We start from the raw sequence: 18,917 nt of genomic DNA on the forward strand, positions 1-18,917 counted from the left end.
CCAAACAAAAATTATTCTGGAAGTCAAAACATGCAAAAGAAATATAGTAAACGATCGACAAGAGATAGCAACACCTTACTCATAAATAAAACAATTTTTATTCATCATCAAATGTCAATTACACTTTACAAATTTCGAGGTTATCTAACTACTAAATCTAATATCATCCTTCAGCCCTATGCTCCGAGCATGCTGAAGATGCTTAACCCGAGTCAGTCCCTTTGTGAGGGGATCTGCCGGATTCTCATCTGATGATACCCTCTTTGCCACGAGGAGTCCTTCTTCGATCCGATGTCTAATGAAATGGTATTTTCTGTCGATGTGTCTGGATCTCCCGTGATCCCTTGGTTCCTTGGCTAAGGCAACAGCACTTTCACTATCACAGAAAATTTCCATTGGCTCTTTAATAGCTGGTACAACTCCAAGATCTCCAATGAAGTTCTTCAGCCACATCGCCTCCTTTGCTGCCTCGCTAGCTGCAATATACTCTGATTCACAAGTAGAATCTGCCACTGTCTCTTGCTTGGAACTCTTCCAAGAAATTGCTCCTCCATTTAGGGTAAAGACCCAGCCCGACTGAGAGCGGAAATTATCCCTATCAGTCTGGAAGCTAGCATCACTATTCCTATCTAGCATACATGGGGAACAATTTTAACTTGAGTAATAGATAGAATAACTTACCTTGTTGTTGCTTGTGTTCCTTGAAACCTTGTGAGCCTAGCACCCCAAGTGTGATGCCTCAAATGCTTCACACAACACCAAATGCTCTTGGAAAAACTTATGAGAGAATACACACTTCTTAAAATCGGCCAAGCCCTCTAGTTTCTTTGTCAAGCCGATTTTGGTGGAGAATATGATTCTTATATAGTGTTGACACATCTAGGGTTTCACCATGTAAACCCTAATGTGTCATGACTCTTCATTTCCATGACCCATGGGTTTGTAACTCCCATGGAGCATCCATGGAGCATCCTATGGGTAGAACCCAACTTGATAATCCATGGAGCCTCTTAGCCCACTATACAAGATATGGATGATTTACATAATCAACCCATATATTTAATTAGTTCTCTTTTGACCACTTAATTAATTCTAAATTAATTATTGATCAAACTAATCAAATATTATTATTAATATATTAGAACTTATAATATATTAATAATCTCCAAATGTTATTTCTCTCATTTAGTCTATCCAATTGCATGGTGCCATGCAACCCAAATGGACCATGCCGGGTCGGGTCAAGTACATACCAGAAATAGTTATGGACTTAGACACCTTATCCAACAGTCTCCCACTTGGATAAGTCTAATAACTATTACTGCAAGTATGACTTCAGGAACCGATCGGCAATCGTAGCTCTTTTCAAGGTTTCTCGGAACTGAGAAGATGATGGTACGCCATTTAAGATAAGTGATCATATAATCCTCTGTTCTAGATATCAGCCGGACAAATACATGGAACATTGTCTTGCTTATTGTCCAGCATTTGTTTCCCGATTTCCGATTTGTTTGACATAGAACTTAATTGAACACATCAACTTAGTTCTGACCGGGCCCGGTACATGGGTCAAAACAAAATCATCGAGGGGCCCAGATATCAGCTTCTAATCCAAGAAGGAACAGATAAACTTCGACTCATATGTTTGTTCTACCACTCATTGAATTACACACAAGAGCACGATTTATAACATCGAGTTACCAATGCGTTTTTTCGTACAATCAATGCATAACCAACTTGTAAGTAACAAATCATATCTCTAGGTTTGAAGACTTATACGATATTACCGTCTCACGATCACTCGAGATAGAATTCCATGAAGTGATTCCAGTGAGCGTGGGTTGTGTCCAATGCTCAGAACTTATGAGCACTCATGATTGTTGTAGCCTTGTCCAAGACCTCTACAACCAAACATGACAGTCTTGATTCATACCTACTTCCGACATATGACTGACTATGGAGGTTTGAATAATATGTTATACCAAACAAAAATTATACTGGAAGTCAAAACATGCAAAAGAAATATAGTAAACGATCGACAAGAGATAGCAACACCTTACTCATAAATAAAACAATTTTTATTCATCATCAAATGTCAATTACACTTTACAAATTTCGAGGTTATCTAACTACTAAATCTAATATCATCCTTCAGCCCTATGCTCCGAGCATGCTGAAGATGCTTAACCCGAGTCAGTCCCTTTGTGAGGGGATCTGCCGGATTCTCATCTGATGATACCCTCTTTGCCACGAGGAGTCCTTCTTCGATCCGATGTCTAATGAAATGGTATTTTCTGTCGATGTGTCTGGATCTCCCGTGATCCCTTGGTTCCTTGGCTAAGGCAACAGCACTTTCACTATCACAGAAAATTTCCATTGGCTCTTTAATAGCTGGTACAACTCCAAGATCTCCAATGAAGTTCTTCAGCCACATCGCCTCCTTTGCTGCCTCGCTAGCTGCAATATACTCTGATTCACAAGTAGAATCTGCCACTGTCTCTTGCTTGGAACTCTTCCAAGAAATTGCTCCTCCATTTAGGGTAAAGACCCAGCCCGACTGAGAGCGGAAATTATCCCTATCAGTCTGGAAGCTAGCATCACTATTCCTATCTAGCATACATGGGGAACAATTTTAACTTGAGTAATAGATAGAATAACTTACCTTGTTGTTGCTTGTGTTCCTTGAAACCTTGTGAGCCTAGCACCCCAAGTGTGATGCCTCAAATGCTTCACACAACACCAAATGCTCTTGGAAAAACTTATGAGAGAATACACACTTCTTAAAATCGGCCAAGCCCTCTAGTTTCTTTGTCAAGCCGATTTTGGTGGAGAATATGATTCTTATATAGTGTTGACACATCTAGGGTTTCACCATGTAAACCCTAATGTGTCATGACTCTTCATTTCCATGACCCATGGGTTTGTAACTCCCATGGAGCATCCATGGAGCATCCTATGGGTAGAACCCAACTTGATAATCCATGGAGCCTCTTAGCCCACTATACAAGATATGGATGATTTACATAATCAACCCATATATTTAATTAGTTCTCTTTTGACCACTTAATTAATTCTAAATTAATTATTGATCAAACTAATCAAATATTATTATTAATATATTAGAACTTATAATATATTAATAATCTCCAAATGTTATTTCTCTCATTTAGTCTATCCAATTGCATGGTGCCATGCAACCCAAATGGACCATGCCGGGTCGGGTCAAGTACATACCAGAAATAGTTATGGACTTAGACACCTTATCCAACAGTCTCCCACTTGGATAAGTCTAATAACTATTACTGCAAGTATGACTTCAGGAACCGATCGGCAATCGTAGCTCTTTTCAAGGTTTCTCGGAACTGAGAAGATGATGGTACGCCATTTAAGATAAGTGATCATATAATCCTCTGTTCTAGATATCAGCCGGACAAATACATGGAACATTGTCTTGCTTATTGTCCAGCATTTGTTTCCCGATTTCCGATTTGTTTGACATAGAACTTAATTGAACACATCAACTTAGTTCTGACCGGGCCCGGTACATGGGTCAAAACAAAATCATCGAGGGGCCCAGATATCAGCTTCTAATCCAAGAAGGAACAGATAAACTTCGACTCATATGTTTGTTCTACCACTCATTGAATTACACACAAGAGCACGATTTATAACATCGAGTTACCAATGCGTTTTTTCGTACAATCAATGCATAACCAACTTGTAAGTAACAAATCATATCTCTAGGTTTGAAGACTTATACGATATTACCGTCTCACGATCACTCGAGATAGAATTCCATGAAGTGATTCCAGTGAGCGTGGGTTGTGTCCAATGCTCAGAACTTATGAGCACTCATGATTGTTGTAGCCTTGTCCAAGACCTCTACAACCAAACATGACAGTCTTGATTCATACCTACTTCCGACATATGACTGACTGTAGAGGTTTGAATAATATGTTATACCAAACAAAAATTATTCTGGAAGTCAAAACATGCAAAAGAAATATAGTAAACGATCGACAAGAGATAGCAACACCTTACTCATAAATAAAACAATTTTTATTCATCATCAAATGTCAATTACACTTTACAAATTTCGAGGTTATCTAACTACTAAATCTAATATCATCCTTCAGCCCTATGCTCCGAGCATGCTGAAGATGCTTAACCCGAGTCAGTCCCTTTGTGAGGGGATCTGCCGGATTCTCATCTGATGATACCCTCTTTGCCACGAGGAGTCCTTCTTCGATCCGATGTCTAATGAAATGGTATTTTCTGTCGATGTGTCTGGATCTCCCGTGATCCCTTGGTTCCTTGGCTAAGGCAACAGCACTTTCACTATCACAGAAAATTTCCATTGGCTCTTTAATAGCTGGTACAACTCCAAGATCTCCAATGAAGTTCTTCAGCCACATCGCCTCCTTTGCTGCCTCGCTAGCTGCAATATACTCTGATTCACAAGTAGAATCTGCCACTGTCTCTTGCTTGGAACTCTTCCAAGAAATTGCTCCTCCATTTAGGGTAAAGACCCAGCCCGACTGAGAGCGGAAATTATCCCTATCAGTCTGGAAGCTAGCATCACTATTCCTATCTAGCATACATGGGGAACAATTTTAACTTGAGTAATAGATAGAATAACTTACCTTGTTGTTGCTTGTGTTCCTTGAAACCTTGTGAGCCTAGCACCCCAAGTGTGATGCCTCAAATGCTTCACACAACACCAAATGCTCTTGGAAAAACTTATGAGAGAATACACACTTCTTAAAATCGGCCAAGCCCTCTAGTTTCTTTGTCAAGCCGATTTTGGTGGAGAATATGATTCTTATATAGTGTTGACACATATAGGGTTTCACCATGTAAACCCTAATGTGTCATGACTCTTCATTTCCATGACCCATGGGTTTGTAACTCCCATGGAGCATCCATGGAGCATCCTATGGGTAGAACCCAACTTGATAATCCATGGAGCCTCTTAGCCCACTATACAAGATATGGATGATTTACATAATCAACCCATATATTTAATTAGTTCTCTTTTGACCACTTAATTAATTCTAAATTAATTATTGATCAAACTAATCAAATATTATTATTAATATATTAGAACTTATAATATATTAATAATCTCCAAATGTTATTTCTCTCATTTAGTCTATCCAATTGCATGGTGCCATGCAACCCAAATGGACCATGCCGGGTCGGGTCAAGTACATACCAGAAATAGTTATGGACTTAGACACCTTATCCAACAGTCTCCCACTTGGATAAGTCTAATAACTATTACTGCAAGTATGACTTCAGGAACCGATCGGCAATCGTAGCTCTTTTCAAGGTTTCTCGGAACTGAGAAGATGATGGTACGCCATTTAAGATAAGTGATCATATAATCCTCTGTTCTAGATATCAGCCGGACAAATACATGGAACATTGTCTTGCTTATTGTCCAGCATTTGTTTCCCGATTTCCGATTTGTTTGACATAGAACTTAATTGAACACATCAACTTAGTTCTGACCGGGCCCGGTACATGGGTCAAAACAAAATCATCGAGGGGCCCAGATATCAGCTTCTAATCCAAGAAGGAACAGATAAACTTCGACTCATATGTTTGTTCTACCACTCATTGAATTACACACAAGAGCACGATTTATAACATCGAGTTACCAATGCGTTTTTTCGTACAATCAATGCATAACCAACTTGTAAGTAACAAATCATATCTCTAGGTTTGAAGACTTATACGATATTACCGTCTCACGATCACTCGAGATAGAATTCCATGAAGTGATTCCAGTGAGCGTGGGTTGTGTCCAATGCTCAGAACTTATGAGCACTCATGATTGTTGTAGCCTTGTCCAAGACCTCTACAACCAAACATGACAGTCTTGATTCATACCTACTTCCGACATATGACTGACTGTAGAGGTTTGAATAATATGTTATACCAAACAAAAATTATTCTGGAAGTCAAAACATGCAAAAGAAATATAGTAAACGATCGACAAGAGATAGCAACACCTTACTCATAAATAAAACAATTTTTATTCATCATCAAATGTCAATTACACTTTACAAATTTCGAGGTTATCTAACTACTAAATCTAATATCATCCTTCAGCCCTATGCTCCGAGCATGCTGAAGATGCTTAACCCGAGTCAGTCCCTTTGTGAGGGGATCTGCCGGATTCTCATCTGATGATACCCTCTTTGCCACGAGGAGTCCTTCTTCGATCCGATGTCTAATGAAATGGTATTTTCTGTCGATGTGTCTGGATCTCCCGTGATCCCTTGGTTCCTTGGCTAAGGCAACAGCACTTTCACTATCACAGAAAATTTCCATTGGCTCTTTAATAGCTGGTACAACTCCAAGATCTCCAATGAAGTTCTTCAGCCACATCGCCTCCTTTGCTGCCTCGCTAGCTGCAATATACTCTGATTCACAAGTAGAATCTGCCACTGTCTCTTGCTTGGAACTCTTCCAAGAAATTGCTCCTCCATTTAGGGTAAAGACCCAGCCCGACTGAGAGCGGAAATTATCCCTATCAGTCTGGAAGCTAGCATCACTATTCCTATCTAGCATACATGGGGAACAATTTTAACTTGAGTAATAGATAGAATAACTTACCTTGTTGTTGCTTGTGTTCCTTGAAACCTTGTGAGCCTAGCACCCCAAGTGTGATGCCTCAAATGCTTCACACAACACCAAATGCTCTTGGAAAAACTTATGAGAGAATACACACTTCTTAAAATCGGCCAAGCCCTCTAGTTTCTTTGTCAAGCCGATTTTGGTGGAGAATATGATTCTTATATAGTGTTGACACATCTAGGGTTTCACCATGTAAACCCTAATGTGTCATGACTCTTCATTTCCATGACCCATGGGTTTGTAACTCCCATGGAGCATCCATGGAGCATCCTATGGGTAGAACCCAACTTGATAATCCATGGAGCCTCTTAGCCCACTATACAAGATATGGATGATTTACATAATCAACCCATATATTTAATTAGTTCTCTTTTGACCACTTAATTAATTCTAAATTAATTATTGATCAAACTAATCAAATATTATTATTAATATATTAGAACTTATAATATATTAATAATCTCCAAATGTTATTTCTCTCATTTAGTCTATCCAATTGCATGGTGCCATGCAACCCAAATGGACCATGCCGGGTCGGGTCAAGTACATACCAGAAATAGTTATGGACTTAGACACCTTATCCAACACATACCCCTACACCTTTTTCCATATTTTCAATGTTTTCGGGGGGGAATACAAGCAAAAATAAAAGGAAATTCTTGTACTCAAAACTTATTATTTCATGTGTTATGTTTCATAATTTGTATGCTTTTAACACCGGAAATCGTACTAACAAACCGTTTAACTTGCAGAACTTGTTATCATATTATTTGTGAAACTCTTTATAAAATGTTATGTTTTATATTCCACAAATGATTTTCCACATTAATACTGTTAAAAGCATAAACCTTAGAGCATGATATGTCCTTGATACCACTCCCCTTTAGCTTCGAGAGTGAAGGACACGTCCTTGATAACACTCCCCTAGATACGAGAGTGAAGGACTACTTTTATAATTCATTAATCTTATGATTGGAGACACGTCCTTGGTAACATTCCCCCACGATATACGAGAGTGTAGGATTACCCCTGTAACCAGAATCTCCTGGAGGGAGAACGTGACTTGAGTGTATAGATCTATACGGGATTGACTATCCCATTTTCCTAGCCCTATCTAGTCTTTAGTATGATTATAGAACTCGCAATCTAGATTTATGAATACTTTGTTACTTTCTTATTGGTTTTATATACGTGTTAAAACTAATGCACTTTACAAGGATAATCAGGTTTTCAGAACGTAACTTTTGCAGTAACTAAACTTTCAGGAAAATAAGGGTTTTTCCTGGGATAACCGAACTCTTCATAACTAAACTTGTGTAACGAACGGATAACCAAACTTGTATAACGAATGGACAACTAATCTTGTGTATCGAACGGATAACTAAACTTTACATATAAGAAAATATGGGATTTTCTTGGATTCGTAACTTTTTTAGAAACCGAAAGGAAACTTGATCATTTTTCAGAAAACAAAACCACTTATGAACTCACCAGCTTTATGTTGATTTTCAAACTGCTTGTATTCTCAGGTCCACATTATACAGGTACCCGCGATCTCTTTTGCAGAAGACGGAGCTCTTGGAAGACGTGTCTTTACTTTTGTTCATATATACATATGTATAACACTTGTAACATTTTGTTTTCAAACAATTGTAAATCTTCACATGTAATGTAATGGTTGTTGAATTTGCTTACTATGTACATTGGTTGTTATACTCAACATGAAGTCACCTCCGCCCCGAAACATTTCCGCCTACGGTTTCAGGGTGTGACAACTCAGCGAGTTAGTCCTTCAACTCGTCAAGTCCAAGGCCAAAATGTAAAATATTTAAATGATTAATAGAAAGAATACGTACCAAGAACCAGGTGCTACAGAGAGTATCTAATGTCTATCATTTTTCCACTTTGGTGTAGTCATATACCAGACCCAGGGGTCCCGAGGGTTCCTCAAATGCCATGGACGAACCAGAAAAAAGAGTCTTTATCGCTATTATAAGTTTTTTATTTTTAAATACACACACACACACACGCACACACACACACACACACACATATATATATATATATATATATATATATATATATATATATATATATATATATAATAAAAATTTAGGTCCTGTCCAACTGTCCACTTTGCCCCTCCCTCAACGCCCCCATGATCAAAACATTCTATTGGATTGCAAATCATGTATAATGCTAGACTGAATGCATACATTCCACCGAATGCACCGTATAGTAATGTCAATACGCAATCAACTATCTGACGATTAATATAAATAAATTTTAACTTTTTTAACATGAGTATATCAATTTTTTGAGAGTAAGGGGCATATCAATCCTCCAAAATATGATTCAATATCAATTATTATTTAAAATTTTCATTTTAACCTATTTTATTTATATAAATGTTACCCTTTATATAAAAGGGTGTAAAACTAAATTTTTCTAAAAATTTAAATGTTGGAATAAAAAATGCACGCTAGCTGAAAGGAGATTTCAATAAAAATATCTTACTCCAATTAGTCAAACTAAATATCAAATATAAAAGTATAAAACTAATTATTAATGAATTAATAAAGAAAAATAAAACCAAAAAATAGACTAATGTCATAGGTCAAATACACAATTCTCTGTATTATAAGGTATTTATATGATGAGTTTTAAGAAAAAAATAACCTTTTTCTAACTGAAATATGACCGTTGAGGGACCAACCCGTCCACCTTCATCTGATGAACACGTCATGTCCTCGACTCGCCGAGTTGTATGAAAAACTCGTCGAATTCATCTTCAATCTTAAGAAGATTGCCTTGGACTCGCCGAGTCTTTTCTAGTACTCGTCAAGTCCCATGAACTCCAGTTCTAAAATTACGTCTGATGCGTTGGGTCCCTCTTTCTAACCGGTTGCAACCCTTCCAACACTCAACTGGGTCCTTTTGACCCTCAACATATATGGGACTCAAAGCCTTGGACTCGTCGAGTCCCAAGAATGGACCCGTCGAGTCGGTCACGTCCATTCACTAAATCTTCGATTTCTGATGTACAACCCTTGATCAAAAGATAGATCCAAGCCTCTACAATCGATCTAGCACGTAAAGTTACAAACTTTACATGTTTGCACGGGACTTTGAGCTCAAAAGGTCCTAAAACAAGCTCTTGGGTTGCATGGAGTCTTCCTTGGGTGGAAAAGCACCCACTTTCTGCCTTGTGACCCCTCAAAGGACCTAGATCCGAAGCCTTGTCCCCAACCATGCTTGCATTCATGGTTGGCTACCTAAAATGGCTTATAAAAGCCTTAAATCTCCACAAAATGGGATCTAGCAATTAAACAAGCAAGTTAGCAACTTTTTACCTTCAATGAACTGAAGATGAAGCACAACTCGAACCCCTCTGGTCTCTTCTTGTTTCCTCAAGTTCTTCTCTTTCCTTCTTAAGATCACCAACACCAAAATCCACAAAAATGACTTAGATTAATTCAACAACAGCCAGGGTTTTCTATAGAGGGTTTCTGGGAGCATAAGGGACGATGGAGGCTGTATAAGGTTGCTTAAATAGGGTGCAAACCCTCAGATTAGGGTTTTTGTCTAGACAGTGTCTACTCGTCGAGTCCGGTACCCGACTCGTCGAGTCCACAACTTAAGTCCCGCGTCCCATCCCGCTTCTACTCGGCGAGTTGTTCCTTCAACTCGCCGAGTCCAAGGCCAATCATTTAATAGAAAGAATACGTACCAAGAACCAGGTGCTATAGAGAGTATCTAATGTCTATCATTTTTTCGCTTTGGTGTAGTCATATACCAGACCCAGGGGTCCTGAGGGTTCCTCAAATGCCATGGACGAGCCAGAAAAAAATATAAGTTTTTTATTTTTAAATACACACACACACACACACACACACACATATATATATATATATATATATAATATAATATAATATAATATAATATAATATAATATAATAAAAAAATTTAGGTCCTGTCCAACTGTCCACTTTGCCCATTCCTTAATGCCCCTATGATCAAAACATTCTATTGGATTGCAAATCATGTATAATGCTAGACTGAATGCATACATTCCACCGAATGTACCGTATAGTAATGTCAATACGCAATCAACTATCTGACGATTAATATAAATAAATTTTAACTTTTTTAACATGAGTATATCAAATTTTTGAGAGTAAGGGGCATATCAATCATCCAAAATATGATTCAATATCAATTATAATTTAAATTTTTTATTTTAACCCATTTTATTTATATAAATGTTACCCTTTATATAAAAGGGTGTAAAACTAAATTTTTCTAAAAATTTAAATGTTGGAATAAAAAATGCACGCTAGCTGAAAGGAGATTTCAATAAAAATATCTGACTCCAATTATTCAAAATAAATATCAAATATAAAAGTATAAAACTAATTATTAATGAATTAATAAAGAAAAATAAAACCAAAAAATAGTCTAATGTTATAGGTCAAATACACGATTCTGTATTTATATGATGAGTTTTAAGAAAAAGAATAACCTTTTTTCTAACTGAAATCTGACCGTTGAGGGACCAACCCGTGAGATGAAAGACTACTTCCGGTCCGGTGGAATTAGAAAATTGTTCCGGCTTGTTATTTCCGGTTCAGGACTAATTTGGTCTTCTATTAATTGTCTTAATAAAAAAAAGTCATGTCAATGATTTGATCAAACCGGCCCATTAATACGGAATAGCCCGGCCCATTATTGAAAAAGACAAAAAATTACAAATAAACAAGCAACCGGTTCAACGGTTTCGATAGAGTTTAGGGCAAGCGTTGGAAACAGCTGCTATAAATACTCCAAACTGCACACAAAGACGGTTTAGGGCTTAAACAGACAAAATTGAAGCCATAGAAGAGGGCTATTCCTTCACTGTCTTATCTTATTCAATCCAATAAAGGTACAACCTTTGAAATTTTTTTATGTCTATTTGCAAGTTATTCACTCGAATTCGTAAGTATTTTGCGTTAATTTGCCCATTTTACGACGTTTTTACCATTTTGTCTAAGATGTACTCTGTAATCCTACATGCATAAAAAGTTCATAATCAGACTAATTTACTATCGATTTGAAGGAATGATAAGTGGTTATGTTTTCCTTTTTGGTTCGAGTCTTATACTCCCTTTTCGGCGACATTCGTGTTTGTTGTTCGAATTTGTACTTTTTGTTATTACACTGACTAATCCTAATCTTCCAATAAAGGTAGGGTCTTTTATGTTTCTACGTAAGTTATTTTACTCCAATTCATATGTATATTGCTGTTTGTTGTTTTGCATTAATGTGTTTCCGTGTGATTGTTTCAGTGATACTCTTATAAACTTGAGTGATGAAGTTTTTACTATTTATCGAGGATGCATCATGCATGCAATCTTACATACATAAAAGTTTCTTAATTGTACAAGTTTTCCATCGATTGTAAGAAAGAAATCATAATCCCCATTTTTTCTTCTTTTTGGTTTTAGTCATCAGGCTCCCTTTTGGGTGACATTTCCCCATATCCAATAGTTACTTGCTGTTTCTGTGGTTTGAATTTATATCTGTTATCTCACTTTCTTATGATCTTATCCTAATTTCCAATAAAGGTAGCCCCTTTTCGTTTATGTCTAAGTTATTTGACTCCAATTCAAATGTATTTTGCGCCAAATGCCATTTTTTATAGTTGAATTGTTGGTTTTGATTGGTTCATGTCTTTAGTTGCTGATTATTTACTTTGAATTGTTTTAGAGTGATTGTTTTATAAATTTGATAAAATTGGAGTCTTGACTATTTTTTATTACACATTATGTAATCTTACATGCATAAAGAGTTTCTAATGATACAAAAAACAATGAACCATTTTGCTCCTTTTTGGTTTGAGTTATCAAGTTTTTTTTTTTTTTTTTTTTTTTTTTTTTTTTTTTTTTTTTGTGACATTCTCCCAATAATCAACTATCTTTTCTTTATTTGCTTTAATTTTATTTTTAAATTATATATTTTTGAAGATGGATCGATATCATAAAGTGGAAAAGCCAAGAGCAGAGCAACCAATTGATGAGAATGAGATCCGAATTACAAGCCAAGGAAGAATGCGTAACTATATCACATATGCCATGGGTTTGCTTCAGGTATATTATATATTTTATACTATTTCTATGAATATTCATTTTTCATAAATAATTTTTGAGTCTTTTTACTCTTTGGTAGGAAAAAGGGTCATCAGAAATTGTGTTTAAAGCAATGGGCAGAGCAATAAATAAAACTGTTACAATTGTGGAGTTGATAAAGGTACATTATATTGACAAGGGCATTATCGTCTTTTTGCTATACAAAAAACTGAAGTCTTGTTTGTGTTTCAGAGAAGAATTGTAGGTCTTCATCAAATTACATCCATTGGATCCACAGATATAGTCGATACATGGGAACCTTTAGAGGAAGGCTTACTCCCGTAAGTTAATCTTTTTTAAAAAATCAATATTTGAAAATTTTATGAATTAAAAATATGTTTTTTAATTTATATTTTTATACAAAATTTGTGTTCATACAGTCTAGAAACCACAAGACATGTTTCAATGATAACTGTAACTCTCTCTATGAAGGAGCTCAATACATCATCTATCGGGTGAGTTTTATCTTTTAAAATTGTTTTTTTATAAAGGCATTTTACTTTGAAAAATATAATTTCCTTATTTGAAAATGTACAATTATCTATAATTGGTGGATTCAATTGTCAGGTATCAGCCTCCATTGCCAGCTGATCAGGTGAAAGTGGGACCCGAATTTGAGTATGAAGGAGGTATGAAAAAAATCATCCAAATAGAAAATAATTTTTATTGTTATAATTAGGTTAAATTTTATTTAAAAGTACATAATGCACAAATAAATAAAAGTAGGGCAATATTGGTATTTCTTGCATTTATCATTTGAACAAAATGTTGACAGTTTTTTTGTTATGCAGAGGGGTCACCAACTACAAGGGGGAGGGGTCGTAGTGGAAGGGGAAGGGGTAGGGGAAGGTCCAGGGGCATTTCTGGTATTATCTAATTTCCAAAAAAAAAATCAATTCAAAAGCTATTTTTGGTTTATAATTGTTTTACAACAAGTGTTTGAATACAGAAAAACACAACATACTTTCAACTATTTAGCCACTTAACTACTTTTTATTGAGATTAAATTTTTCTTAACTTTTTTTAAAATTTATAATTTTTTTTAATTAATAAAGATTGTTATATAATTAATTATAGGGAATGGGTATGCACAAGGGGGGGAGTATGATGATGGGGGGTGGGATGGGCCCCATGATTTCCCAAGGGGCAGAGGGGGGAGAGGAAGAGGACGAAGTTTCAGAGGACGTGGAAGGGGAAATTACAATAATGCCCCTGCTAGTTATGTGGATGATCATTATGATGGAGGATTTAATCAAGAGCCACCACCCATGCAAGGCAGAGGTATTACTAATTTCTCACATCTTAGGATTTATTTACAAAAACAATATAAGATTTTTTTAGCTTTTTTTTTTTTTTTTTTAAATCAAGTTTTATACATTTTGATAATAAATATTGAAGGACGTGGACGTGGGAGGGGACCACGTGGCAGGGGACGTGGGTTTAGAACAAATGGGCCGATCCAGTCAGCAGCAACAGTGACAGCTGGAGGTGCATAAACATAAACATGAAAGGCTTGGTTTCTTTGGTGTGGTTTATTATCTTATGATGATGATGATGATGATGTTTTGTATTGTTTGTTGATTTTGTTAAAGCTAATTAGGACAGGAGGACAAAATCAGTTTGTAATAGTTTTAGACTAATTTTTAGTAGCTTTTTAAACCTTCATGCCAGCCATTTTTATAGTGAGCTTGAGCTAATATTTTTTATTTGTATAATTTGTAGGTTTATAAAATACTTGTTTAACAAGACTTGAAGTAGAGTAATTAGTTTCTCATTGATTCATATAGGGGTGTTCGATAATCGATATTGCATATTAAAACAACTAATGTTTCTTGTGGAAAAAACAAGGGATAATGACTTATAAGGGTTAAATAGTTTGGGTTTTGTTAATTTAGTTCTTTAAGTTATATTTTGTCCATATATTACCATAATATCATTGAACTTGTTTGGACCGTTCAACATTATATTATTATATGGTAGGTTGATGAGTTCCATATTCACAAAAATCGAATCCTTAATCAAAATTAGCAATTTTATTTCGAGAGCGATCGTTAGAGTAAAACCGCATCATAATAAATCCAATGCTCAACAAAGTTAAATCTTTAATTTTTTTTAAACGACAAATCTAGTATAATCTTTAATTTAATTACAAAAATTCTTGGACATGGGTATTTGAACCCATGATTATGAGTTCCATAATCAGTAAAAGTGGATCTTTAGTTGAATTAGCAAGTTTTTTGAGATCTTAATGAACAAAATGAGTCTATAGTAATAACACCCATGGGTGGTCTCGATTTCTAGGTAAGCATAAAGGAACAAAAATGGATATGAGGAAAGTAGGAAACAAACTAGATGAATGTTGGTGGATGGATGAATCTACCCATTATAGCATCATACTTTGAAATTATTTCTTATTAGGGCATTTGTATTTTGAAAAAATCTATCCTTGATAACAATGGGGTAACAGTTACAAACTGGCCACTGCTATAACTGTGCATAATTTTCACAATACAGTTCTTCAGTAGAAGTTTTTTTTTGGAGTATATAACTATTTCTTTCATTTTATACTAACTAAAACTAAAACAGTAGAAAAAGAAGATAACAAACTCAAACGATAGATGATGTATAATGTATCAGCTCCTTAGAGATAGATAGAAAGGGAGGAAAGAGTAATATTGATCACAGAAACATGCCTTGTGGTTTCCAGACTGCAGAATCACAAAATGTGAATGAATAGAAATAAGAGACATACTTTATTACGCAAATTCAAGTGCAATGAATAAGGATATGAGTTGGATCTTTCATAAATAAGCCATTCCCTTATTTGCCATTTTTATAAATAAAACCGGTCAAATCATAATGGGAGTTTATTATTGAACAAAATGAGAGATGATACAACATTTTTATACATTAACAGACTCTAACTAACTAACAAACTAGCATCTCTTTTTAGACTATTTCTCCATTTAATATGACATCATCAGCTTCACAAGGCGCTCCTCTTTTGACTGTTTCATCATCTAGCCACGAGCACTCATCGAACATCATAACTCGGATAAATGACATATTTCTTAACCACAAAGGTAATTCCCCGATTCCAAATCCAGATATGATAAAGAAAGTCAGCGAAGTGAAATGCTTTACTTCTTTGAGTATTGAATCCCAATAAGACCAAACTCTCAATTCTAAAGTATGAAGCCCTTTCAATACTCGGAAAAGAATGGAGCTCCAAAGAGAACGAACCTCTTTCCAACCTTAACAAGGACAGAGTGTCAAATTCATGAGGCAAGGAAGTCAACTTCTAGCAATCCGTAATTTCAAGCCTCCTTAAAGACTGACTTTGGTTGTGCAAATCGGGTACTTTTAAAAGATTATGGCATCGGTTGATTACTAAACACACGAGTGATGTAAGGCCGTGTATGTTGTTAACGGACATGAAATTATCACATCTCTAAGGAAATAAGAGGGTGATGATGATATTCATCTAAGAGAACTATCTTTGGGCATTCAGAAATGTATAACTACTTGAGAGCATCTTTTTTGTTGCTAATTTCTTCTAAATTGAAAATACAAACTTTCCACTAAGGTGTTTCAAACGCCCGAGCTCTTAAATTTGATGCCCATTCTTTTTACGCACATCAAAGGAAGACAATGTTCGAAGAGAAGTCAAATGTCCCACATTATGAATGGGAATGTTTTCTTGAAATTTGAAATCTCATAGGCTTATCAAATTTCTCATGTCATATGGCAACTCCTTGAGACAATAGCAACCACACAACTTTAGAGTTTGCAAATGGTAAAGTTTATAGAGAGATTTTAGGAGAACGTTGATTTAGGTATTTGACAAATCAAGATATCAGAGATGCACCAACTCTCCAATTGAATTGTCTATCTTCGTTAATTTACATCCATTGAATTTTAGGATTCGTAGGCACTTCAAATATTGAAACGAAATGATGCTTTCAACTTCACCCTTGAAGAATAATGTATGCAAAGTTCTAGCTGTCTTATTCTCTTTTTTGACCATGGAAATCAATTTTTTAAAAGAGATGTTGATTCGAAGATTATCTTTGCTATAGTGGTCCACTGTGACCAGACATAAGTTTTCATGTTTGGATAGTGATAAAGCAAGATCATGCATCAGATCATGCATACTACACCTAGCGATGTAACCATACTCATCCCTTTTAACATCTTGGAACAATGAATTACTTACCAAAATCTGGAAAATATCATTTCCCACATTCTCCATCTCCATGTTTTTTTGCTTCATCTGCTTGAACCAACCCTAAAGTCACCCAAAGTTGGATCAGTTCTTCCCTTTTTATGACCTTGTCCTTTTGAAAGATGGAACAATATACAAAACATTGCTTCACAGTATAATTAGGCAAATTATCAAAGCTTAGTTTCACTTTATTTTGAACTATAGCATGCTTCTTCTAGATCCCAAACTTTGCTATTTTTTATGGACAACCATTTCTTTTTAACATTGTAATTTCATTTAATAGCAATGGGAAACCACAACATTTTAACACAATCTCACGTCCTGTCTCCTCTAATTCATGCAATGGTGTTTATCCTACCACAAAATCTCTTTCTTTAAAGATGAAGAGACAATGATCATCCTATAGACCTTGTAAAGATTCAAGCATCTTTGCAAAAAGTGTGCAGAAAACAACCTTAACTGACACACACAACCAAGCTCTAACATCAAAATATTGCTCGATTTTTGAATTATTATAGATTGACTTAGCCAAACTTATTTTTCCAATTCCACCCATGCCAACAATAGGAACAATCGTGAGTTTTTCTTCTGTAGTTGGTTGGGTTAATAGTTGTATGATATATAGTTCATCATCATCCCTCCCAACAACTTCGAATTCATCTATATATGGATTAGTTTCCCGATAAACACAATCTGGAAAACGAGCAAATTGTTCGTTTTGTAGCCCTAAAAAGTTTTCTTGCTTGTTGAATGGTAACAACTTCTTGGTGATGTTTTCAATTTTACGCCCAATTTCTCTACGAAATGAAAAGTTTTTCAAACTTGGGAGAGAAGGTACCTTTCTTGCGATCCGATCTGGTTTCTTTACCTCACTTCTCAACATTTCGAAATGAACCTCATCCAACACATCATCAGCTTCACCAACTACTTGTTTTAGGTGTTTCAGCCATACAATCACAGCCTCTGTTCCCTTTTGTCTCTCAGCATCGCGCAACTTGGCACAAATTAGATCTACAGTTTGGTGAAGTGTGTCCAGCTTTTTTTTGTAACCGGAAGCAAGGGCGATATCGTTGGCAGCTACTAACACCACCTCTGTTAGAATACATGTGGCGGCCGCTTCAGCCATTTTTACTGTTGAGAACTGGAGACAAGTTTGATGTGAGTTAGACCATAAGGTGGAGATAAATAGCCCTAAAGCAATTCGATAGCCTTTCTATAAAGTCATGGTGTCATGGATATGAATCGGTGATAAGAATGGGCCCAAACAGGTATCAATTTTGATGCTCGTTTAGTCGTATATGATTTTGATTTATTAATTTGATAATATTTTGAGTAAATCTCACTTATTACGAGTAAATTGTTGAAAGAGTCCGTGGCTCGGCCAAAATTATATGTCTGGTGTTTTATTTCTATTTTGCAGGTGTTGTTTGAGAATATAATTATTTAATTAAAATAATAATATTTAATAAATTTTGATTTAATATTTATACATGTAAAATCAATGTCAATAACAAAACAAACTTTATAGTAAACATATTAGTTTTAATAATTGTAATAAATTTATATCATTAGTTATTTCTATTATTAATTCATGATTTTATAGACCATTTTATATTGTGTAAATTATATATTAAACATATATTGATTTCTATGTATAAAAAAACAAAGTAGTATGAAAAAATAAATACTACAACTTTTGATTATTTTATAGAACATTTTAAGTTGTAGATATTATATATAAAATATATGCCGATTTGTATATAAAACAAATAACAAATAGTTTGAAAAATACTATAGCTTTTAATAAAATAAAAACACTACAACATTATAACATTTAACTCAAACAAAATTTATTAAATACTTATAAATCATTCAAAATG

General features: G+C 35.3%; 2 protein-coding genes across 2 annotated transcripts; one reads left to right on the forward strand and one right to left on the reverse strand.

The window, feature by feature from the left end:
• The first annotated feature begins 11,436 nt into the window (after window positions 1-11,436).
• Window positions 11,437-14,558, forward strand: LOC145086053 (uncharacterized). The gene is made up of 9 exons (XM_079023775.1): window positions 11,437-11,569; window positions 12,651-12,773; window positions 12,853-12,933; window positions 13,005-13,093; window positions 13,193-13,267; window positions 13,380-13,441; window positions 13,604-13,678; window positions 13,890-14,093; window positions 14,211-14,558. Exons 2-9 carry the CDS (start codon window positions 12,651-12,653, stop codon window positions 14,306-14,308), a joined length of 807 nt encoding a protein of 268 aa, XP_078879901.1. The 5' UTR covers window positions 11,437-11,569; the 3' UTR covers window positions 14,309-14,558.
• A 1,053-nt stretch (window positions 14,559-15,611) lies between these two features.
• Window positions 15,612-18,243, reverse strand: LOC145086054 (disease resistance protein RPP13-like). Its single transcript, XM_079023776.1, has 2 exons — window positions 17,876-18,243; window positions 15,612-17,100 (listed from the first exon to the last, which is right to left on the reverse strand). Exons 1-2 carry the CDS (start codon window positions 18,161-18,163, stop codon window positions 16,669-16,671), a joined length of 720 nt encoding a protein of 239 aa, XP_078879902.1. The 5' UTR covers window positions 18,164-18,243; the 3' UTR covers window positions 15,612-16,668.
• Window positions 18,244-18,917: the final 674 nt, after the last annotated feature.

This window comes from Lactuca serriola, chromosome 2 (assembly GCF_051521515.1).
Source record: "Lactuca serriola cultivar US96UC23 chromosome 2, Lser_US96UC23_V15, whole genome shotgun sequence".
NCBI classification, from domain to species: domain Eukaryota; kingdom Viridiplantae; phylum Streptophyta; class Magnoliopsida; order Asterales; family Asteraceae; genus Lactuca; species Lactuca serriola.